Source organism: Somniosus microcephalus, chromosome 30 (assembly GCF_052327205.1).
Source record: "Somniosus microcephalus isolate GS21.2 chromosome 30, FLI_Smic_1.0, whole genome shotgun sequence".
Classification (NCBI taxonomy): Eukaryota; Metazoa; Chordata; class Chondrichthyes; order Squaliformes; family Somniosidae; genus Somniosus; species Somniosus microcephalus.
In genome coordinates, this window is record NC_141016.1 from 17,539,604 (window position 1) to 17,564,128 (window position 24,525).

General features: G+C 45.1%; 1 protein-coding gene across 7 annotated transcripts in view; it reads right to left on the reverse strand.

Annotated features, from left to right (window-relative positions):
• nsd3 (nuclear receptor binding SET domain protein 3) overlaps positions 1 to 24,525 on the reverse strand; it is an 84,548-nt gene that overhangs the window by 59,566 nt on the left and 457 nt on the right. For 5 of the 7 annotated variants that reach the window (XM_085971142.1, XM_085971144.1, XM_085971141.1 and 2 more), the window contains exon 2: positions 14,136 to 14,860. In XM_085971142.1, coding sequence (XP_085827268.1) covers positions 14,136 to 14,816 — 681 coding nt within the window. In that variant the 5' untranslated portion in view covers positions 14,817 to 14,860. Of the gene's footprint in view, positions 1 to 14,135; positions 14,861 to 17,486; positions 17,664 to 24,401; positions 24,502 to 24,525 lie in introns of those variants that run through there. The other 2 variants (XM_085971140.1, XM_085971139.1) reach the window with 2 other exon arrangements.

Genomic DNA, 24,525 nt, shown 5'->3' on the forward strand with positions numbered 1-24,525 from the left:
CACAAATTAGCAGCCATGTCTGTGGGTCCTTACTGTACACAAATTAGCGGCCATGTCTGTGGGTCCTTACTGTACACAAATTAGCGGCCATGTCTGTGGGTCCTTACTGTACACAAATTAGCGGCCATGTTTGACTACATCAGAAAAGTGATTACAGTGCAAAAATAATGAATTGGTTGTGAAGCATTGGTTATGTCCTAAGGATGTGACAAAGCACGATGTAAATACAAATACTTGCTTTCGCACTGGCTGCTCAATGGTTAACTTTCCCCGAGAACAAGACTGTAGAAAACATTTAGATAAAAAATATTACTAAGGTTTTTATTCTAAGTGGCTCTAATTAAAGGTTTAAAATTTAGATTCAGTTTGCAGTGTGCGTCTGGAGCTGAAGCAGAGACTGCACCGCAACTGTGAGAATACATCTACGATAGCAAAATACTGCAGATGCTGGAAATCCGAAATAACAACAGAAAATGCTGGAAAAACTCAGCAGGCCAGGCAACATCCGTGGAGAGAAATTAGAGTCGACGTTTCGGGTCGAAACCCTTTTTCAAAACTGGAAAGGAAATGAAATAGATCGAAAGGCAGGGCTGGGAGAGAACAAGAGAAGTGAAGAGACGTTAAGAGGTATTCAAAACCAGACGAGATGGTGACAGGACTAGTGGAGACAAAAGACGGCACAGATTAGGTGTGAAATGTTCTGGCAGAATGAGAGACAGCTGCCATGTGGGAGAGAAAAAAGAGAGGGGGGGGGGAAGGGCCAAAACAAAGGGGTGGATAAAATATAAGCAAAAATGTAATGGGGCCGAGGTTATGATCTGAAATTGTTGAACTCGACGTCGAGTCCAGAGGGCTGTAACGTGCCTAATCGGAAGATGAGGTGCTGTTCCCCGAGCTTACGTTGAGCCTCCGTGGAACAATGCAAGAGCCCGAGTACAGTGAGGTCTGAGTGGGAATGGGGCGGTGAATTAAAGTGACAGGCGACCGGAAGCTCGGGGTCACCCTCGCGGACTGAACGGAGGTGTTCCGCAAAGCGGATGTTGCCTGGCCTGCTGAGTTTTTCCAGCATTTTCTGTTGTTATTTGTGAGAATACAAGCATGGTCAGAGTGACCAGTCCTTTTAAACAGCACAGTATACCACACTGTGTCTCAGTCAGTCACAAGTGATGAAAGTTAGAAAAGTGATCAGTGACACCCAATAGCAGGTCGAAGACAGCAGTAACACCAGATGTTGGACCACGGTGCATGCCGAGAGTTAGCGGCGCTTGGGACAAGTTTCCGGTTAATGTGGCAAGTGCAGATTCGCTGCAACTGTTCAAAATGGAGCTGCACCAGTTCCCTGCTGTGGTGAATATCACTGCGTACAGAAGGTAGGTGGGATGTTGGATATGTACCTCACGGGCACTGTGATCTCCTGAACTGGTTTAATGGCCTTAAAGGGTTGGAGAGAATTTCCCATGCTCCCCTCCCCCGGTTTTTTAACAATCTGGTTTTCTGCCTCTCCACAGGAGAGAACAGTAGGGTGGGGTGGGGGGGGGGGGGGGGGGGGGGCATAATGCTCAGTTGCATCATGACTGCTTGGGACAGACTCAACAGTCTGTCTTTTTGTATGTCCGTGTAGCACGGGCCTACCTACTCACCAGAAACGGCTCAGACAAAAGTTCAGTCCTGGAAATATCATAGAACACACAGCTTGTTCAAAAACACCAGTCAGCACAATTCCACACTTACTACCAACGCCAAAAAAGGTGATATCAAAACACCTCAAAACTCAACAAAAACAACACTGTGCAGAAACAAAATGCATCGCAGCTGCTCATTTTACATTATGTGCTCCCAGTGTGACTTCACTTATTGCACTGTCATTTATGCAGAGGAACGGAGTCGTTATTGTCTTGTAGATGTAACACCTCATTACTGAACCCTGCTCGTGAACTCCTGCTTGCTTTATCAGAGCTTCCGTCTGTCTTACATGAAAAGTCATCATCCGACTCCATGCCATCACACATTTGTCAGACTAGCACACCAAGTCACGCTGGTCTTGGGCTGATAGAAACAAAATGCAAAATGAATATAAAACCGTGACTTAGACTACTGTGTCCTGTCATATGGCAAAAAGGAACAGAAATAGTATAATCACTTTTGCATCTTGACCAAACAGTAATGAATAGAGGAGACGGAATGAACCTTTTACTATTTACTGAGTAAGTGGGTGGACATTACAGCACATTGTCTTTCACTTTGAGTTTCGGGTTCTGCCATGCAGACAAAGTAAAACCGAGCCCCCCAGCACCCCTTCAGGTAACACCCGGGAACTGGGACAAACTTCATTGAAGCAAAACTCAAAACACAACACTCCTTTCCCCCAGATAAAACCCCTTAGTCCTCCAGGCGTCTGGGACGGAATCTAACCCGACTTGAGCGCCGCTGGACAGGCATAGTCGGGGTGCCACTGCTAGCCGCAGGAAAACCTTCCGCCGTGGCTGATGACTCCGTGACACCTTCTGTCGATGTGGCTTCCGTCGTTGTTGCAGGAAGCAGGCTGTCACTGCCTCGCAGAGGTGGCGGAGACAATGGCCTAGCCTGTGACGTCTCTGTTACTCTCACCGGAGTACGACCCCATAGCTGGTCTACGTGGCGTCTGTGTAGCTGGCCATCAGGTGTACGGACGCTGTACGACAGGGGACCCGTGGCCTGCTCCACCACGGCAGGCATCCATTTGTCTCCTCCTGCATAGCAACGGGCAAACACAGTCTCTGACGGCTCGAACTGCCTGGCGGTGCCCTGGTGCTTCTTAGCCAGCTCCTCTTGCTTTGTGTGCATCTCATCCCTGTAGTCCGGGTGTAGCCGGTCCAGTGCAGTCGCCAACTGGCGACCCATCAGCATCTCGGCAGGACTCTTCCCCATTGCTGAGTTTGGTGTGGTATGCTGTGATAACAGGAACCTGGCCAATCTGGTTTGCCAGTCCCCCACCGATATAGTCACCAGTGCCTCTTTTGTGGTTTGCACCATCCTCTCTGCCTGCCCGTTAGAGGAGGGGTGATAGGGCGCTGTGGTCACGTGGCGGATCCAGTTTCTGCCTGCAAAAGTCTTCAACTCCGCTGACGTGAAGGCTGCTCCATTGTCCGAAACCAGCACGTCGGGGACCCCGTGTGTGGCAAACAGCAAACGCAACGCGTTGATCACTGCACTGGATGTCATGGAGCTCATGATAGCCACCTCCAGCCATTTCGAATGAGAATCCACCACTATCAAAAAGACCTTCCCCTGAAATGGCCCTGCAAAGTCAATGTGGAGTCTTGACCATTTACGAGTGGTCCACTCCCAGGGGTGAAGGGGAGCCTTGGATGGGCTATGGCGAGTCAGCTGACATGTCTCACAGCTCTTTACCACCTCCTCCACGTCTCGGTCCAACCCCGGCCACCAGACATAGCTTCTCGCCAACGCCTTCATGTGCACAATCCCAGGGTGTGAGTCATGCATTTTCAGCACCTCCTCTCTTGCGGCGGCAGGAACCACCACACGGCTTCCCCAGAGCACGCAGTTCTTGTGTGCAGACATTTCATGGCGCCTCTGAACGAAGGGCTTGAAATGCTCCTCCTGGACCTCGGAGGGCCAGCCATGCAGCAGCCAGCGTAGCACCCGTGAGAAGACTGGATCTTTCTGTGTGAGGCTGCCAATCCGCTGGGCATGGAGTGGGGCCTCCGGAACCTCCTCCAGTAGCAGCACCTCCAGGGGTGGTGGCGTCTCAGCCATCGGCCGGTTCAAAGGCAAGCGACTCAGAGCATCAGCATTAGCCAGCATCTTCCCAGGCCTGTAGCAAAGTTCATAACTGTAGGCCCCCAACATCAGACTCCACCGAAGCATACGCGGTGATATGATCTGGGGCATGGGCTTGGAGTGATGCAGGAGCCCCAAGAGTGGCTTGTGGTCTGTGTAGATGACGAACTGTCTCCCTAACAGGTACTGGCTGAACTTCTTTACCCCAAATATGATGGCCAGGGCCTCCTTGTCAATCTGGGCGTAATTACGTTCTGTTGTTGAGAGTGTTCTTGAGGCAAAACTGATAGGCGCTTCCCGGCCATCTGGCTCTATGTGACCCAACAGAGCTCCCAGCCCGTATGGTGAGGCATCACACACAAACACCAATGGCTTGTTTTCATCATAGTGTGCCAGAACCTTATCTGCTTGTAGCAGTTCCTTTGCCTGTCTGTAGGCTGTTTCATGAGCTGAGGTCCAGTTCCACACTGTTGCTTGGTCTAACAGCCTGTGCAGTGGCTCTAAGATTGTGGCTTTGCCCTTGAGAAAACAACTGTAGAAGTTTAACAGTCCGAGGAATGCCTGCAGTTCGGTCTTGTTCTTTGGGGTGGGAGCGCTCCAGATAGCCTCCACCTTCTCCGTAGTCGGATGCACACCGTCTTTGTCCACTCGGAATCCCAAGAACTCCACCCCATTGGCAGCGAACACACATTTCTCCTTCTGAAGGCGTAGTCCTACCTCAGCCAGCCGGCGTAGTACTTCCTGCAGCCGCTCATCATGGGCTTCCTGTGTCTTGCCTGTAATCAGTATGTCATCCAAGTAAAGCTGAACTCCCGGAACACCAGCCAACAGGGTGTCCATGAACCTCTGAAAGATTGCCACAGCCGTAGACACCCCAAACTGCAGCCTTGTGGCTCGGAAAAGTCCTCTGTGGGTGTTGATTGTCAACAGCTCGGCTGACTCTTCATCCAGGACCAGTTGCTGGTCTGCTTGCTTGAGATCCAGCTTGGTGAACAGAGTGCCTCCAGCCAGTGTTGAAAACAGCTCTGTAACTGTTGGTAAGGGATACACATCTGGTAACACAGCAGTATTAACCGTACATCTGTAATCTCCACAGATTCGCAGGCCCCCATCCTTCTTTGCAATGGGCACGATGGGGGTGGCCCAACGGGCGTTCTTCACTGGCAAGAGAACCCCTTGGTTCACCAGCAACGCAAAAGGAACTGGTCGCGCCTTGAAGAACTTAGGCGCTACCCCTGGGTCCACTTCGATTGAGACTGGCGGTCCCCGACCTCACCAAAAACCTCTTCATAGTTCTCCAACATAGGCATTATGGGCTGTCACTGTACCGTGTGTACTCCTGTCACTTCAATACCGAGGGGCTCAAACCAATCTCTGCCCAGCAGGCTTGTGCCCTGCCCCGCCACCACAAAGTGGAAGTGTGTCCTTGACTGCCTGATACTTAACTTCCACATGAATCATACCCAGCACCTGGAGTTGAGCTTGGGACCACTGCCGTAGCACGCCACTGACCTGAGCCATCGCCGGGGGTTCACTTGGCCACAGCCTATTGTAAGTCTCTTCACTTATCAACGAACACGCTGAGCCTGAATCCACCTCCATGCAGAGTGGTGCCCCATTCATGATCACATTTGCCGTGTATCCCCACCGTCTGTGGGGTAGCTGCTCAGCTTCCGTGGTATACACTGTGTACTCATCGTTGTCCTCCAGCGTCAGGGTGTGTGTCTGCGATGCTTGTGTTGGCACTGCTGCAGCAGCCTGAGCTTTCTTCATGCAGACACGAGCTATGTGTCCTCTTTTCTTACAGAAATGACATACCGCTGACACAAATTTGCATGTAGTGGAACCATGGAGAGCCCCACAGCAGAAACATTTTCTTCCTGTCTCTTTAGTTGCCTCCATGTCTCTCGCAGCAGCGTGTGTGGTCTTGTGCACCTCCTCGGCGGCCTGAGATGGTGCTGCCTCTGTACAGAGCATACGTGTGTTCATCGATGCAGCCTCTGCTGCTAAAGCCTTCTCCTCAGCCAGTCGGAACGTCAGGGCCTTCTCCGCTAACAGCTGTCTCTGCAATGCCGAGTCCAGCACTCCACACACAATCCGATCACGGAACATATTGTCTAAATGATCACCAAAATTACAATGTAATGAGCGTTTCCTCAACTCAGCAATGTAACTTGAAATAGATTGTCCAGGCTGTTGTTTACAATTGTGAAAATGGAAACGCTGCACAATCTCTGAGGGTTTTGGGTTAAAATGTTTCTGCAGCTTCTCAATCAAATCAGCATAATCCACCTCACTAGGTTTACAAGGAGCCACCAATGAACGCAGGACAGAGTAAGTAGCAGCTCCGCATACACTTAGCAACACTGAGCGCTTCTTCTCTTTGTCAATATTATTGGCCTCAAAGAAACACCCCAGTCTTTCTGCGTATTCCTCCCATGAACTGTCCTTATCCCCAGAGAACTCTTCAATACGTCCCAAGGTCGTCATAGTTTTAATGTGCACTGTCCCTTTAAGATCCACAGACTTTTTTCTTTTTAAAAAAAATTCTTTTTCTCCTCCGGCCAGAGTTACGGTAGCTACACTCACGGTAGTTGCCTGGCCCGCACAATACTCTGTCTGCCGTCTACGTCGCAGCTAGCCAACTATCAAAATGCCGTTGATGTTGCTAGCTGAGTGGCCCGCTCGTCGCCAGTATTGCATCTTGACCGAACAGTAATGAATAGAGGAGACGGAATGAACCTTTTACTATTTACTGAGTAAGTGGGTGGACATTACAGCACATTGTCTGCATGCAGAACCCGAAACTCAAAGTGAAAGACAAAGTAAAACCGAGCCCCCCAGCACCCCCTTCAGGTAACACCCAGGAACTGGGACAAACTTCATTGAAGCAAAACTCAAAACACAACAATCACCAATAAGACAACATGGAAACCAAGAGGCCACATTCAGAGGTGCAATGCCACCAGATTTAAAATGTTATTTCAGCAAAAAAAAAACATGCACCTCTAAAAACAGAAAATGCTGGAAATCCACAGCAGGTCAATCAGTATCTGAAAGAGAAAGATCAATGTTTCCACAACAGAACTGGCAACGATATATTCATATATAAAATTGACAGTAGCTCTGATGCTTGGTCCTACATGAACTCTCCTATAGGTAGTGATCAACCTACTACACATTTCTAGCACTTGGGAGTTTTTATTTCGCATTTCCAGTATTTGTGGTGTTTTTCCCATTATCTTTGCACCGTTAAATTTTGCTGCAAGGTGGTTTAGATTCTTTCATTGGACACAATCAGACAAGACGACAAGCCACCTTGCCCAGTACTGGTGCTCAATCAGTTTATATTGAAAATCGTCAACAGTCCTAGGCTTCAGCTTCCTTTCTGCCCTCTTCTCCTGAAAGTGGCGACTCATTCTGGAGTGCGCTGCAAGCATTTATCCAAAATCTCACCCCGGTGAGCATTCTTCACCTGCAAGCCTGGACAGTGGTTTTAAGCAGAGTATTCAACTGAAAGGGAAGGTACGGTAGAGAGGCGGAGGCCAATGCTACCCTCAATGAAAATCCATGTACTGTACCTATGTGCACTTGCAGCAGAGGTCACTGGACAACCACCTGGAATGGAAACCCGTCTAATTTTCACTCCCGAGCAGAGGTAGTGAGGCTATTTTTAGCATCCCTGTCAATAATCAGATTAACTAACTCCGCCAGATCGACCTTCCAAGAACGAGCGAGAAACTGTTCCTTTTCATATCATGTTAATACAGCCCTCTTTCAAACTAACAACCAGAATTCAGAGAGCTGCTTAAAAGGCTTTCGCAAAACAAAGCAGAAATATATCTCCTGCTGGTGTCAATGCTTCCAAAATGCTATTATAGTTACATTAATGTACATGAAATTATCCTTATTTTATGGATCACCAATTAGTAAAGGATATTTGATCACAGTTGTTAAACCGTTGGCTGCAAAAGACCAATTGACAGACTTTCCTTGATCCCTTACCCTATTTTCAGAAGTTGTTGTCCCATGCTCCTCCACATACTTTTTCTTGTCATTTAACACAATGTCCCAGTCGATAAGCAATTTCCTCCTTTCTAGTATGTTGAATGACCCAGGTATCCTCCAGTAATTGGGCTGCCCTATGATTTCACTACCAGCTGACCACCTCCACACATAACCCAATGCTGCGGCTAGTCAGGGCAAAGCACTACGCTAACATAATAATGTATTATAGCAGTCCATATTCAACCAGATACCACTCTGCCACTGCACACTGGACATAAACCTGGGAAGGCTGTTCTTTCTCCCACCCCACCACCTGGCAGAGAGACAAGGTGGTGACACTAACTATTACAGATGTGAGGACATGTCATGCCGCACTGTGGATGTTGCAGTCTGTGCATGCTCGTGCTTCAACAGGCGCCACCTTGATCCAACAGTCCAAAGATGTGCGGGTTAGGATGATTGGCTATGATAAATTGACCCTTAGTGTTAGGGGGATTAAATACGTGGGGTTACGGGGATAGGGTGGGATATGTGTTGGTGTAGGGGTTACGGGGATCGGGTGGGATATGTGTCGGTGCAGGCTCGATGGGCCGAAATGGCCTCTATCTGCACTGTGGGGTTTCTGTGGGTTTCTGTGAACAGTTGATCAGAAAGCTTTGAAAAGAAAAATTCCAAGAAAAAAAAAATACACTCCCACATACAAGTCAGACACCTTCCATAGAAACCTAGGTTTAAAATCAGCACAAGTCCAGTCAAAATGGCATCATTAGCAGCCCTGTAATGTTTACATTTTCCATTCATCGTGACATTCGTTTTGCCAACGGATTTGATTTCCTCCCCTTTCACCTCTGTTGTCTCCATCCACAGACCCATAGTCCCAGGACGAAAGGACAAGAAGAACTGCTCAGCCATTCCCAGCGACGGGAATCACAGACAGTATCCCGACAGAGTGCGGGCGGGTGAATGTCTTAGGAAATTGAACACTTAGCTGTGATCGTGTGAATTGACAATTTAGAACGACATCAGCTATCGTTCGGAAATCTTTGCACGGTTGCAGACAGTACCAAGTTCTTTTAAGTAATTAGCTACAGTTCAAGGTGGTGTGCTGATGGCATACTTGTTCCCTACCCAGTTCAATTGTTAACCATTATTTGCCAGCCTGCAATTTTTTTAAGCACGAGAAGAATCTCAGATGAAAAACCTGTCTTAATAAAAATATATTTTTTAAAATTTGCACTGGTACGATTTGAGCGTGCAAAATTCCTCGGCACCTTTGTCAAGACAAGGCATTTTTGCTTCGCTAGTGTTTTGCACGAAGAGATTACCTCATCCTCTGTACTCTTTATAGTTACTCAATACAGGATGACAGAAGGTTGGAGGGTAGCTATAAAGCATTAATTCAGTGACATCAAAAACCACAAGAGCAAAGCTGCCAGAATTTATCAATGCCAGCAGAGTCTCTTTCACTTCACTTAAAAATAGCCTGAAAAATATTTTATTCTACGGCTGTTATCAGGCGATGCCCCATACATATTTTTTTAAGCTTCCACAACACAATCATAACATGACCAGCTGTGTTTTTTCCCCTGACAGCAGGTTACTGGGAAATATACACCATATACTTTACACATAATGCACAATTAAGCAGCCTGTTTGCGTTTTTTTTTAAAAACCTTCCTTCCAACCTGGTTACGCTGTTTCAGGTGCACGTTCAACTGCAATAATTCAACTGTGTACTTCGCTAAAACTCAATTCCTCTATTTTTTTTCCTTCCATGATTTCCATGGAATATTTCCTACCAATTACTCAGCATCAATATCTGCCACATCTGAAGGCCCAAAATAATTCACAACCCGCAGCACATGGCTTTCAGCACACACTTTAAAGTACCAACAAGGTTAATGTCCCACCAGAGATATGCCATCAGAAATCTTTCAGAAGCACAGTGCGCATGCACACACACAAGCCTGTATAACCTCTATCAGGATCACCATGCCCACTTACAAACAGAATATGCCTGTTTAAGTCCTACATCTCCTTCTAATTATGTTGGATTCCCCTGGATTGATTCACACCCACAGTACTCATAAAAGCAGTTCGTCATCTCTTTTCTGCTGTTTCTCAAGATTCAATATTATTTTGTTTCAACAATTGTTGCTGATGACACAGATGACAGTGCTACATACTATATCCTACATTGTGAATGTTTTTTGTTTGTTCTATTTCCAGAAGCAATGTGGCAAAAGAGCAAACAGAATGACTTTGGGGAAGGATCAGGAGAGCAATGAAGGGACTTTGACTGGCGGGGATCAAGAGCACCAAAAGCCCCTCACATTAACACGCTTGTTATGTCAGACTTGAAATCCTTCCATACGTGCTCCCTCGATGGGCTGCACGGTGTGGCATGGAGTTGTACAGACCGAATGCCAATGATCCCTGGCGTGTGCCAAGCTAGCCGACCTCAGCCAAGTGCCCCAATTGGCCTCAGCACTCCAAAATTAGGCAGCAAGGAAAGAAAAACTGCAAGGGTTCCCGTTCCTGCTCATGGCGCAGTGATTCCCAAAGGGAGCGTGCATGCGGATGTTGAATCAGGCTCGGCTGTGATGTTCCCCACAGTCAGACAATGTGCCCCATTAATGAATAACAGCTCCTCGACTGAGGTACCGGAAGGCTACCTTTGCCTGTACCCAAGCTAAGGTCAGTGTTTGGGGTGACAATTTTGTTTACTGGCAAAGTCTTCATTTTCCTCAATTCCAATTTATTTTTGTCATTCATCATTCTGCAAAATCTTTCCTCCCCCCCAATCGCATTCCACCAAAGTAATCTTCTGTCCACCACATTCTAGCAATAAGATGTTCTCTAAGATATAGCCGACATGCCACTCCCTCCCCCAGGATCAGACTGAAAGGAAGGCGGTTAATAAAATGTTGTGAATTCTGAGGTGGGTGGATTATCATATGTTCCTAAGGAAGCAAAATGAGGAGAAATTTCTTCAAAGGGTTGTGAATCTTTGGAATTCTCTAATACAGTGGGATGTGGATGCTCAGTCGTCGAGTATATTCAAGGCAAAGAACGATAGATTTTTGGATACTAAGTGAATCAAGGGATATGGGGATAGTGCAGGAAGGTGGAGTTAAGGTAGAAGATCAGCCATGATCTTACTGAATGCCATAGCAGTCTCGAAGAGCCAAATGGGCTATTCCTGCTCCTATTCCTTATGTTCATAAAAATAAGAGAGATTAGCAGCAAAAGCCTCCAGCTCCATTTACAATGCATCTAAAATCCTCAAACTGCACTTAAAACGGAGTCGGCACTGGACTCTACATGAAGTTGCGCTAAGCTTCAGCAATAGCTTCCACGTTCCACTGGGACCCGTCTTCTTCCACATCTGCCCCGGCCAGATATACAGTCCAACATTCAGCTCCTCCTCAACCCACAAGCAAAGCTACAGGAGAACAGATGTTTACGCGTGCGTGCATGAGCATTTTTTTTTACATCATCACATGATGAACCAGGATGCATGCATAACCACAAGCTTCGTGAAGTCAGCACTACAGGTTCAGCAGCAATACATTTGCAGCCTGCATGTTTTCACGCACACATTACAGGAATGCTTCAGCTTTTCTTCTGATGCACATCTAAGGGCCATTGCTCACAACAGAACAAAATTCACCATAGAAAAAGTGCGTCTGATTGCATTTGGAGATATAACCGCCAGCGTTAAATGTCAAAATAAACAGAACATGCTCCAAAATTTAGTCGCAGTTACTGCAATTTGAAAAGGACCCAGGGAGTGAATGCTGATCTTGATTTCACTCCAAGTTTCATTAATAGTACAGTATCCACTTTGTTTCTTTCCAGCTTCTGTTAATATGATTATTGAAATACTCGGGTCTTGTCAATTAACCATTTTAGACATTTCTGTAGAGGTACCCCAGGGTAGGAGCACCAGAAATTCACGGTACATTCACACTCCGTACCACCTTAAACCTAGAAGGTAAATCGGCTGTGAAAGCCCACACTGACTCTGAAACAAAGTAAAGCAAGATTTTCTCTTGGAGGGAGTCGCCATCCACTGTCTGATCAGACCCCATTACTGGAGTCAATCTGCATTTTCATCATAACTGCATCAGTGGGGAAGTTAAACCACTTCACACCCTCACTATGTTAGGCTTGCAAAGGCCCTACTCCCTGCCATGATCTCGTCCATACAGCAAGCTTTTGATAATGCTTATGTGATCAGCAAGCTGAATGGAGGACATATGCTAATCCCAAAGGTGTACTGTCACCTTGGGCAACTCCTTGCAAATGGAATGGGAAAGGCTTGGAAGCAGGTCACATGCCTTGAGAAAGCGCATGACCAGAGATACACAATTATTTTTTAAACATATAAAAATTGACTCCAGTATGAATTGTGGGGGCGAGAATGTCAGACTGGGGGAGCTGCTCTTCCAAGGCACTAGTTGCTAATACCGTAACAAAATAGATGTTCATTTCTCCAACATTCTGTAAAAGTTACTATGATTTGTACTGCAAATCTGAACCGTTCCTTTTCAATATACATTTATGATGCTAATATATGTAGCAATTTTTTCAAAGATATTCAAATAAACTGATACACTTGTCATTAAATCTTGCTAAATGATAAAGGGCAGAGAGGGGCTATCTACCTCTTTATTAACACAGTATAAGCTAGTTTGCAATAACCCACAATTATACGCTCAAAAATTAAATGAAAATAGCATAAAAGCTGGTTGAGACACCACAATAACCCCGTCATACTTTGGATATTAAAACAAATTTAAGCACCAAGGTGCAGAATCACAGAGTGAGTGTGTGGAGGATCAATCCCCCACTCTGAGCCACACCAAACAGGCAGTGTGCAGGTGAAGAAACAAACAGGAAAGATCAATCAGGTTGGATGGAACACTAGCTCATGTCTCCTGGCTGGTGCCCAAGTGGGGCATTGGCTGTGGTTTGGAAAGGACAACTTGCATTTATACAATGCCTGTAACTTAGTAAAATGTCCCAAGGCGCTTCCCAGGAGCCTCGTCAGACAAAATGTGACACTGAGCCAAAAAAGGAGATATTGGGACAGGCTTGGTCAAAGAGATCAGTTTTAAGGAGCATCTTAAATGGCGGAAAGAGAGGGGTAGAGAGACGGAGAGGTTTAGGGAGGAATATCCTGAGCTTATAGCCGAGACAGCTGAAGGCACGGTCACCACTGGTAGGGCGAAGGAAGTGGGGAGGATGCACAAGAGTCCAGAGTTGGAGATGCAGAAACTCAGTACTGTGGGCTAGAGGAGGTTACAGGAGGGGCAAGGCCATGGAGAAATCGGAACACAAGGATGAGAATATTTTAATTTATTTATTTTATTTTTTTAATCGAGGCGTTGCTGGACTGGGAGCCAATGTAAGTCAGCAAGCACAGAGGTGATGGGCAAGCGGGACTTGGTGCAGGCTGGAATATGGGCAGCAGAGTTTTGGATGAGCTGAAGTTGATGGAGGGTGCAAGGTGGGAGACTAGCCAAGTGGGCATTGGAATAAAGATTGGCACTATCAAAAGCATTGATTAGGGTTTCAGCAGCGGATAAGCCGAGGCAGGAGCGGAGACGGGTGATGTTACGGAGGTGGAAGTAGGCTGTCTTTGCAAGGGAGAGGATATGGGTTCGGGAGCTCAGCTCAGGGTCAGATAGGATGCCGAGGTTGCAAACAGCCTGGTTCAGCCCGAGACAGGGAGGTGGATGGAATCGGTGGCGAGGGAACGGGGGCCGACGACAATGGCGTCGGCCTTGCCAGTGTTTAATTGGTGGAAATTACAACTCAACCAGGACTGGATGTCGGTCAAGCATTCTGACAGAGAGGCAGCAGAGGGGTCGAGAGAGGTGCTGGTGGTGAAGGGTCTAGTCAGCGTATAAGTGGAACCTGACGTCATATCTTCGAATGATGCCGCAGAGGGGCAGCATGTAGATGAGAAATGGGAAGGGGCCAAGGATAGATCCTTGGGAGACACCAGAGGTTAACGGTGCCAGGCCAAGAAGAGAAGCCATTACAGGAGATTCTCTGTCTATGACTGAATAGGTAAGAGTGGAAACAGGTGAAGGCAGTCCCACTCTGGACAACAGAGGAGATGCATAGGATGGTTCAGCCAATTGTGTTAAAGGATGCGAAGAGGTTCAAGTGGACAAAAAGAATACAACTTGTAAAGAGAACGGTCAATAAAGACGACATTTCACTTGGTTGGAATACAGAATATTTTGAATGTTGATGGAACCGAGCACTCATTAAAAGAAACAAAAAAATGACATTACTCATTCTTGGAATACCTAACCAATGTGAAGCTGTACCTGTATCACAGGGTTTCCACAATTCACTTTGCATTCCTCGGGCTCCACCTTGACAACTTTATGTTCGTGACTCTCAGCACTGGTAGAATTATGTTTACTCCTTTTCTTTTTCTCCCGTTTTTGTTTGCGAGCCACGGTGCACACAGCAGCCTGCGCCTGCTGTTCGTTCAGGAGATCCCCGCACAGTGAGGACTCAAACAGTGCCTTCCCGTTGTGGTAGGTTTTCGTGATACGCAGCTTAATCTCCGGAGATCCCGTCTTCTTCGGGGTGACCGGTTCGGAAACGGGTGGAGAGGGCGCTTTCTCCTGAATTTCGGGCTGTTTCACCAAGTAGTTTTCCCCTGTATAACAGTCAGTGGAACCAAAATTCCTATACGCTCCATAACCATTGGCAGATCCATTGGGGAGCTGGGAGTAGGCTGGGTATTTGTTTGGCGATTCATACATGTTAACGCTCGAGTAGCCATTGGTGACTGGTGGGACAGTATCAGCACCAGAAGCAGGATAGATAAACCCTTGCTGCAGGGAAGCCTCGTAGGATTGCCCTCGGTCTTCCCCAATGCCACTGCTGGCATTCAGAACGTCAGGAACCTGCCTCATATTGGCTGAATCAATAAGTTGTTGTGGCAGTTGAATCGTGTTTCCCATGATACCTTTCATGAATGTGAAGGAGAGATCCATCGTGTTGCCCCCGCATCCTCAACTTTCCCTCTCTCCTGTTGAGCCTACGGAACGATGACAAAAACACACCGTTATTCTTCATCCACTGCAAGCCAAACGGGCAGCAATTCGCAACAGAATTCTAGCTAAAACAAGACACGCGCGACACAATGCACAACTCCAAAAGCTTCACTAAATGCACATCAACTTAGCCAAAATTATCTTGACTGAGGACACCGGGATCTTGAATTGTTATTCCATGAACGCTCAAGATTTTGCACTAAGTTGACCGAGCCTTCAAGGCCATCAGTTATCATTCAATTCCTTTAAAAAAAATGATTAAACTTCATTTAGCATTTTAAAAAATGCTGTAGAGGACAGGAAATTACAACCCCCCCCGCCCACCCATCGAACGTCATGACATGACAATTTGGTGAATCACCATGAACATGTTTAAATACAAGATGTAAATAAGAACATTTCTTCCATTGTGATGCAAAGATTTAAAACATTTTAACTGTTTCGAGACCAGTAAAAATGTTATTCATAGAAACGTTGGTACAGGAGGCCGTTGAGCTTATTGTGCCTACGTCACTGCTGCCTCCACATCAGAGCCACTTCCTTTAATCCAAGCACCGTGGGACAGTTTCCTACGTTCAAAACGCTATTTAAATGCAAGATGCTATTTACTCCTATTTCCTGGCTTTTTCCGCATAACCATTCACATTTTTCTTGTTCTAGTGTTCCCTTTTAAATAGTGTGATTGACTTGGTTTCAATGGCTTCTTGTGGTGAAGCAGTCTGCATGCCAATAACTTGGAAAAAAAATCCCCTCTAACCTCCTCCTGAGTTTGTGCCTCTTTTTGTTACCAACAGAAATCATCCAGCACTATTTATTTTCTCAAATCCTTTCAAAATTCTGAACACTTCTATTAGAGCCTCCACCCACCAACCTTCTCTGCTCCAATAAATACAAGCTAGGGTTTTTTTTGGAGTCTCCCTTTATAACCTTATATCCTCTCATCCCTGCAGTCTCTCTCTCTCTCTCATGGGCAACTTAAGACTCTCTGCAGTGCTCCCAACTGTCGTTAAACTAGAATAAAAAGAAACCTACAATGGAACCGCTAGCCAAGTGTTGCTCTGCTCCATCGATGTGGTTGCCACGACACACAGAAGCCGCGCGGGGACAGCTCTCCCTACCCACATCTCCCGCCCCATGCCAATCCCTGTTGCCAGGCACCTGGCTTGTACCAGACTGCTGCCGACAGGAGAGTAACTGAGACCAGGAACTCTCAGCGTGGGGGAAAGAGTGAAGCTGAGCCTTCCAGGGCATTGCACAATGTTGCTCGCGAACACAGCGCAGCGGTGCTACCACAGAGAGTCCACACTTCACGTCCAGTGTTCAAATAGTCTCAGGGTGTAGCTTTAAGGAAAAAAAAACACTTTAAAGGGCCAGATTTTAAATGGAGTAGAGTAGCAGAGACACCTTGGTGTGCAGGTCCACAGGTGATCCAGGTGAATGTTCCATCATTTAACTGGAGCCCAGTTGTTGATAGAGGGGCTTTCAGGGGTCATGTGGTGAGCCACTTGTCAGGGAGCACTCAGCCTCTACCCTGTTCAGGTTAAAAATCTGCAACGCACTTCATTATTCCTGCTATTACAACAGTGACTACACTCCAAAAGTACTTCATTGGCTGTAAAGCACTTTGAGACGTCCGGTGATCGTGAAAGGCGCTATTTAAATGCAAGTCTTTCTTTCTGTGCACAAACTGGTTGCAGCGTTTCTCACATTACAACAATGACCACACTTCAAAGGTACTTCATTGGCTGCAAAGCGCTTTGGTACGTCCGGAGGTCACAAAAGGTGCTGTATAAATGCAAGTCTCTCTTCTTTCCCTTCTGTGAAATCCGGTTTGCATTTTGCCCAATGGCTGTTTCTCTCCTGGAAACTGCATCCGTTTTACAGTATTCCTTTCACTGTGTGCAACATTTACAGTGGCAAGATAAATGTACAGAACAAAACGCCAGCAACACTGCTGGTCTTTCCCGGAGATACTAGGCAAACCGAAATACACCACAATGCCAGTGAAAGGATTGCAGACACGCAATGTTGCTGCTGAGAATTGGTTATTGATTTAATTGCCTGCACTGGTCCTCTTGCACTGTTTCACTGCAGAAGTCCTTTCTTGAAAATTTTGTTAAAATCTAATTAAGAATATTTTAAAGTTATGTTTGAGAATGGCTTAGAATAGCAAACCGTTTTTGAAGTTTATTTATATTCGACTGAAACATTTTTACTTCTGTGGAACAGGAACACTGACCCTCATGATCGTGTGTTCATCAGAAACAAGCACAGAAGAAACAGCCCAAAAATCAGTGATTTGGAAAGAACCCAATGCCTGATGGAAGAGGTTTGTGAAATCTATTTAAAATGGGATTTGTCTTTTTCTGAGTCACTGACATGACAAGACAAGTCAATATTTACACAGAGATGCAACATAAACCCTCGACATTTTTTGGTATGTAAAGGGGGCGACGAAACGAAGGAGTAGGAACATTATAATAAGTGCTATCAACCCATAAATATTTGCTAATAATAATCTTCTAAAGCAGGGGGAAAAAACATAAGCTTCAGATTCGCATGCATCTGATAATCAAATATGAAACCAAAATAAAATGCAAATGCAGCTACCAGGATTTATCCAAGGTACTTTCTGATTAAAGGCGATGGGATTCCGGTTGCAGTCACTGTTGAACATTTCCTGCAAATCCCTGCCAATAAACTGCAGGAGCTGACGCCTGCTCGAAATGTTTCTAGACAACCCGATGGTGGAATCAGTGTACTTCCTCTTCCCTCCTCCTCCACACGCCTATTTATTCATTCTGCGCGCATAAGATGCAGGAGGAGACTGCCGAGAAGCTTTTCTATTTTTAAAATGACAGCTAAAAACAGCACGGCAACACCACACTTTACGGCACCACTTACATAACACAGATGCAGCCAGTAATCCAATCCCCGACACACAATCAGCTGCAGGCTGTACCACTAGGATCAGGAAGGGAGACGTGACTCCAGGAACATACATGTGATGTGCAACAGCAGAACTTAATAAAAAGCATCAAAGGGGACAACAGCCAACATTCAAATTACAACTAACAAATCATAGACTCATAGAAGTTTACAGCACAGGAGGCGGCCATTCAGCCCATCGTGTCGGTGCCGGCCGAAAGAGCTATCCGGCCTAATCCCACTTTCCAGCTCTTGGTCCGTAGCCCTGTAGGCTACAGTACTTCAAGTGCATATCCAAGTACTTTTTAAATGTGATGAGGGTTTCTGCCTCGACCACCCTTTCAGGCAGTGAGTTCCAGACCCCCACCACCCTCTGGGTGAAAAAAATTCTCCTCAACTCCCCTCTAATCCTTCTACCAATTACTTTAAATCTGTGCCCCCTGGTTATTGACCACTGCCAAGGGAAATAGGTCCTTCCTATCCACTCTATCTAGGTCCGTCATAATTTTATACACTTCAATTAAATCTTCCCTCAGCCTCCTCTGTTCCAAAGAAAACTCCAGCCTATCCAATCTTTCCTCATAGCTAAAATGAAGAAAACGGAAAACAAAGTGGCTGAAAAAGCAGAGGTTTCCTACACCACTGTACAAACGCTGAATCTTGCAAATATATTAAACCAAAAAAGAGAGGGGAGGCTTAGGACAGGCTAATTGTTTAATTCACAACACATGTGTCTGCCTGTATTGCTTACAACTGGCACACATTCTCTCTCTCCCCTCTCCCCTCCCTTCCCCCCCAAGTACAAGATTAAAGACATGCCAGCATTTCTTGCTTTCTATGTGCAAATACACTGCATATCCATCAGCAACTGAGAAACGACTGGTAAATGCTCTGGGTGGAGTCCTTTCGTCAGACTCACTGAACATGTTACATTGGAATTCAACTGACTCAGCTCGAGGACAATTAAATATCAATGTCCATGTTTGAAAAAGTGGTACATCCGTCTCGAGCGCGACGGGCTGAATGGCCTCTTTCTGTGCTGTAACCATTCTATGATCAAGCTTATAAATCTGCTTCAATTTATCATCGAGAACACAGACTTGTAAGAAAATTGGCCTCTCGGAATTTTGAAATGCCCCCTTCAAAAATATAATCAAGTCTTGAGGTTTGATTCATGTGTTGCAGATCCATGGATAGTCCTCCGTACGCATTTTCAACACATGCAATAACTCAGAATTTAAATACCAGACTCTAGCCCTTTCATAATGAGCTAAACTCTGCCAAGACTTCTTCCATAGTTTAAAAATATCACGCTGTCATTCCTTCAGTCACTTCTCAGCAGTGCAAAGCTCCCAACATGACGACATCTCAACAATCATGGAAAAACACTGCATCACTGAAAATATTTAAAATCAACTCAAAGTGCCGGTTATTCTATCGCTCTTTTTTTAAATAAATGCAAAATGAAGAAAACGGAAAACAAATATCAACTTACACCAATTAAATTTCAATCGAAGAATGATATTTCTACCGCACGACTACTTTTCCACTGGTGACATTTGTCGAGAATTCCCTACTGATCTTACTTGGGCAAATAAAAACATCTAAACAGACTTAATGGGTTAATGCACCACACCGTGTAATGTCAATCCCCAGATACCAGGAAGGTCCTCGGGTTGTACTCGACAGTCTGTTCAATTCAAAGTTGCCTTGTTTAAACTATACGATAATTCATTTTTTTTTTTTTTTAATTCCCACATACGTTGTTAATTCAAGTTATTGGCTGATTCAATTTTTTTTTAAGCAACTTGGAATTATTAGAAGTAGGCTGCGGTCTAAATGGAGATGCTTAATTCGGCTAAAATGGCACAATTGGCTTCAGGGGTTACAAAGTGGATGGGGGCAGAGAGAGAAAGAAATTAATCAGCAGGCAGGGCTTGCTCTACTGATTATGACAGTCCCTGCTGGAATATGTGCGGACATCAAGCAAATACTTGAACAGGAGGTGGTGGCTTCAAGAGGGAGAGGGTATGGGGGGGGGGGGGGGGGGGGAATGAAAAAAAAGCTCAATAAGCAGCTAAAAGCTGCAAGAATATAAAAGAAAAGACTTGCATTTATACATCACTATGTAGTATTGCAAATTGATGGGTTGCTTCAGCGAGCAATGCTTGCATATTTGTGGTGATAACTGCAAAAAAGAACCCAAGAACGAAATGAAGGCATTGGAAGCACTGCATGTCACCAAGTAAAAAAGAGCGACCAACAATTTTTTATAATGAAGAAGTGCTTCTTTAGCAATGTTTGCCTATTCTAAACAGAAAACGTTGGTGTTGAAATTTCTCCCTTTCCCTCCCCCCCGACAAACACACGGCATTTTCCCTGCCCAAAAGACTTGACAAGAAACCTGCTCGCAGGTTTGTGCTAAGCTGCCGAGCTGCTTGTTGGTGCACAGAATGACTCAGCTGCTCACGTTCCATCCCTCCCTCCCCACAGGGAGGGAGCAAGAACAGAGACTTGCGTGATTTCTGAGCATGAACCCACATCCTTTCTCTCGGCATCATCTGCCCGATTCAGCCAGAGCATTTTAAAGTACCGAAGGCAGAACAGCCAGATACAGAACAAACCCCGACCGCATCCCTCCCTTTGGGCTGAAACAAAATCACTTTCTGAAACAAAAACAAAGCAAAAAAATTGGGCCTTCTCTGAAAATGTCATCGGAGCCATTTGAAAATTCTCGCACCATCATTGCGAGAAAGGCCAGTCTGGTTATGGGGACTGTAAACCAGTCATCATGCTCCTCACACTGGCATAGTGAAAACGTGAAAAATAACATTTGTATTGTCAAAAATGTGAACAAATTATTTTTAGCCTCCAAATCTTTGGTGGACAAAGAGCGTCTATGATTTGTTGCTTTGCCATGAAAGAAATCGTCTAACATCCTGAACTGGAGGCGATAAACATGACTGAGGCTCCACTGGTTTGGATAATGCCTTTTTGGACAAGCGAATATTGAAAAGGCTCCTATCGATTTCAGCAATCACTTTGTATCCACTCTTTAATGAATTTTAATCATACTGCAACAATCCAATTCAGTGATGCTTCTCTGTGAAGCCAGTTTACATGCTCAGTCTCATATTATGTAACAAGCTATCTTTTTACCTTTTCAGAACACATACTATTCAATGCTGCCACTTTGTTGCATTCAGAGCCCTGAACTGCATGGTTTTAAAAGCTTCAGTGGGCACCAAAGGCTGACTAAGGTTTTTAAACAATGCAGTATTTGGTAAAGGGCCATGCTGCAAGAGGCTTTTTCCCCCTCCCTAAACATTTTCTCATGGGGGGAGGGGGAGGGAAGGAAGCCATTTCATGGGTACGGGTCCACAGGCAACTGCAGTCCCCCAGCACCTCATCCAAATAGCCATTCCTCATGTGCGAACCTAGATAACAAGTGTCAGTTTCCAATGTCATCTGCAAGACGTCATTTGTGTACTAAATAACAACCAACGTACTCGGGAGTATCTGCAAAGCTTGCCAGAGACAGCCGGTGGTAGAGCTACCTACAACACGCCTGTTTTGGTGAGAATTAGGCCAATATGGCTTCTATCAGGATAAACAACACCTGAAGGGGAAATCAAGACGTGATACATTTTATATCTCACAATCAGAGTTATCCTCAAGCCAAGTAATTTTCTTAATACAACTGTCAAGCTCACCAGGAAAAACTGGAGTCAGATTGAATAACATCATTTACATCAATAGATTCTCTCATGAATTATTCAAATTGTTAATGCAACATCACAAGGCCTTTAATGGATCAATTCAGAGCAAAGTATCAGTCAACAAAACTTTTATAAAATCATAAATGAAATAGTGACAGGATAGTCAAAAGGAAGGGTGGGGCTGATTAGGGACCAAAAAGGAGATGTTCTTGTGGAGGCAAGGGCCTTCACTATTTCCACCCGTACTTCCCTCCGCAACCTAGGATGCATCCCATCTGGTTGAGATACTGAATGAGTACTTTTCTATAATCACAAAAGAAGAGGATGTTGCCAATGTTACAGTAAAGGAGGAGGTAGTAGGGAAATTGGTTAGGATAAAAAGATAAACAAAGAGAAGGTACTTAAAAGGTTGGCAGCGCTCAAAGTAGAAAAGTCACCCAGTCCAGATGGGATGCATCCTAGGCTGCTGAGGGAAGTAAGGGTGGAAATAGCAGAGGCTCCAGCCACAATCTTTCAATTCTCCTTAGATATGGGGGTGGTGCAAAAGAACTGGAGGGTTGCAAATATTACACCGCTGTTCAATAAAAGGGAAAGGTTAAAACCAGGTAACTACAGGCAGTCAGACTAACATCGATGGTGGGGGAACTTTTAGAGACAATAATCCGGGACAAAATTAATTGTCACTTGGAAAAACACTGATTAATAAATGACAGCCAGCACAGATGTGTTAAAAGCAAATCGTGTCTGAAAAGCTTGATTGAGTTTTTTGATGAAGTAATGAAGAGGGTTGATGTGTACTTTCAAAAAGGTGTTTGATAAAGTAGCACGTAACAAGACATGTTAACAAATGAAGCCCATGGGATTAAAGGGGCAATGGCAGCGGGGATACAGAATTAGCTAACTGACAGAAAGCAGAGAGCCGTGGTGAATAGGTGATTTTCACACTAGAGGGATGTATATAGTGGTGTCCCCCAGGGCTCAGTATTAGGATTGCTGCTCTTTTTGACATACGTTAATGACCTGGATTTATATAGTGCCTAATTTCAAAGTTTGCAGATGATAAGAAACTCGGAAATGTAGTTAACAGTGAGGAGGATAGAAGCAGACTTCAGGAGGACATACAGGTCGGTGAAATGGGCAGACACATGGCAGATGAAGAGAGAAGTGTAAAGTGATACATTTTGGAAAGAAGAATGAGGAGAAGCATTATAAACGAAATGGTACAATTTTAAGGGGGTGCCTGGAGGTTTACATACACAAGTCTTTGAAGGCGACAGGACATGCAGAGAAGGATGTTGAAAAAAGCATACGGGATCCTTGGCTTTACAAATAGAGACGTAGAGCACAAAAGCAAGGAAGTTATGCTGAAACTTTATAAATCACTTGTTAGGCCTCAGCTGGAGTATTGTGTCCAATTCTGGGTACCGCACTTTAGGAAGGATGTCAAGGCCTTGGAGAGGGTGCAGAGGAGATTTACTAGAATGGCACCAGGGATGAGGGACTTCAGTTATGTAGAAAGACGAGAGAATCACAGAAACCCCACAGTGCAGATAGAGGCCATTTCGGCCCATCGAGCCTGCACCGACACATATCCCACCCGATCCCCATAACCCCTACACCAACACATATCCCACCCTATCCCCGTAACCCCACATATTTAATCCCCCTAACACTAAGGGTCAATTTATCATAGCCAATCAACCTAACCTGCACATCTTTGGACTGTGGGAGGAAACCGGAGCACCCGGAGTAAACCCACGCAAACACGGGGAGAATGTGCAAACTCCACACAGACAGTCGCCCGAGGCCGGATTCGAACCCGGGTCCCTGGCGCTGTGAGGCAACAGTGCTAACCACTATGCCACCCAGAAGCTGGGATTGTTCTTAGAGCAGAAAAGGTTAAGGGGAGATTTGACAGAGTTGTTTGAAATTATATGGGGTTTTGACAGAGTAAATAGGGAGAAAGTGTTTTCATTGGCAGGAGTGTCCGTAACCAGAAGACAGACTTAAGGTAATTGGCAAAATGACCAGCGGGGAGATGAGGAAATTTTTTTATTTTTTTTTAATACAGCAAGTTATGATGATCTGGAATACACTGCCTGAAAGGGTGATGGAAACAGGTTCAATAGTTACTTTCAAAAGAGAATTGGATAAATACTTGAAAAGGAAAAAAAATGCAGGGCTGTGGGGACTAATTGGACAGCTCTCAAAGAGCTAGCACAGGCACTATGGGCTGAATGGCCACCTTCTGTGCTGTATCATTCCAAAAAGCAAAAAAGTGTGCAAAAGAAAATAAAGATTTTTTCAAGAAAAGTCTACAGACACACACAAGTTCACAAATAATACTTTTCAGCTCAATGAACTACATCAGCAAACATTAGCTTCTGTTCATAAACATCCCTCCCCTTACTACCTTTTTTTTCCCAAATGACAACAGTGTTACTGTTACATTTTAATCATCATCTCCAAAATTCATGTTGATAAACGAACAGAAGTGAATGAGGCAGGAACATCACCTGCTAAAAGCACTTATTTGAATAATCTCATAGGCATGATAGCTCTCTCTCTCTCAGCAATTCTGGAAACATTTGCAGCACTGTATTAGAATTGCACTTAAAAAAAAAAGCAAGATGGAAATCTTAATGTGTGAATGTTGGGGATGGGGATGGGGGGGGCAGGGGGAAATGAGGGGGAAGGAAGAAGAAAAAATGCTGATCCCCAGGAATAAAAAAAAGTACATTGAGACACAGTTCAAATTCTAGGATTTTTGAGATAAAAATGCAACTTCATTTTGTGCCCTCAGTCAGTCTGTCAGCAAGAAAGAGACAAGTAGCAGCAATATGGCTGCCAGGGCCCCTTTAAATTCAGCATTATGTACCTTTCCTTCTCCATCCTCATCCCAGTGAGCAAGACAAATTCAAATGGCGGGCAGATGAATTAGTTTTTTTTTAATGAAATGCGAGACGAAGGGGGGAAAAAAGGAGAAAAAAAATCTCATTAAA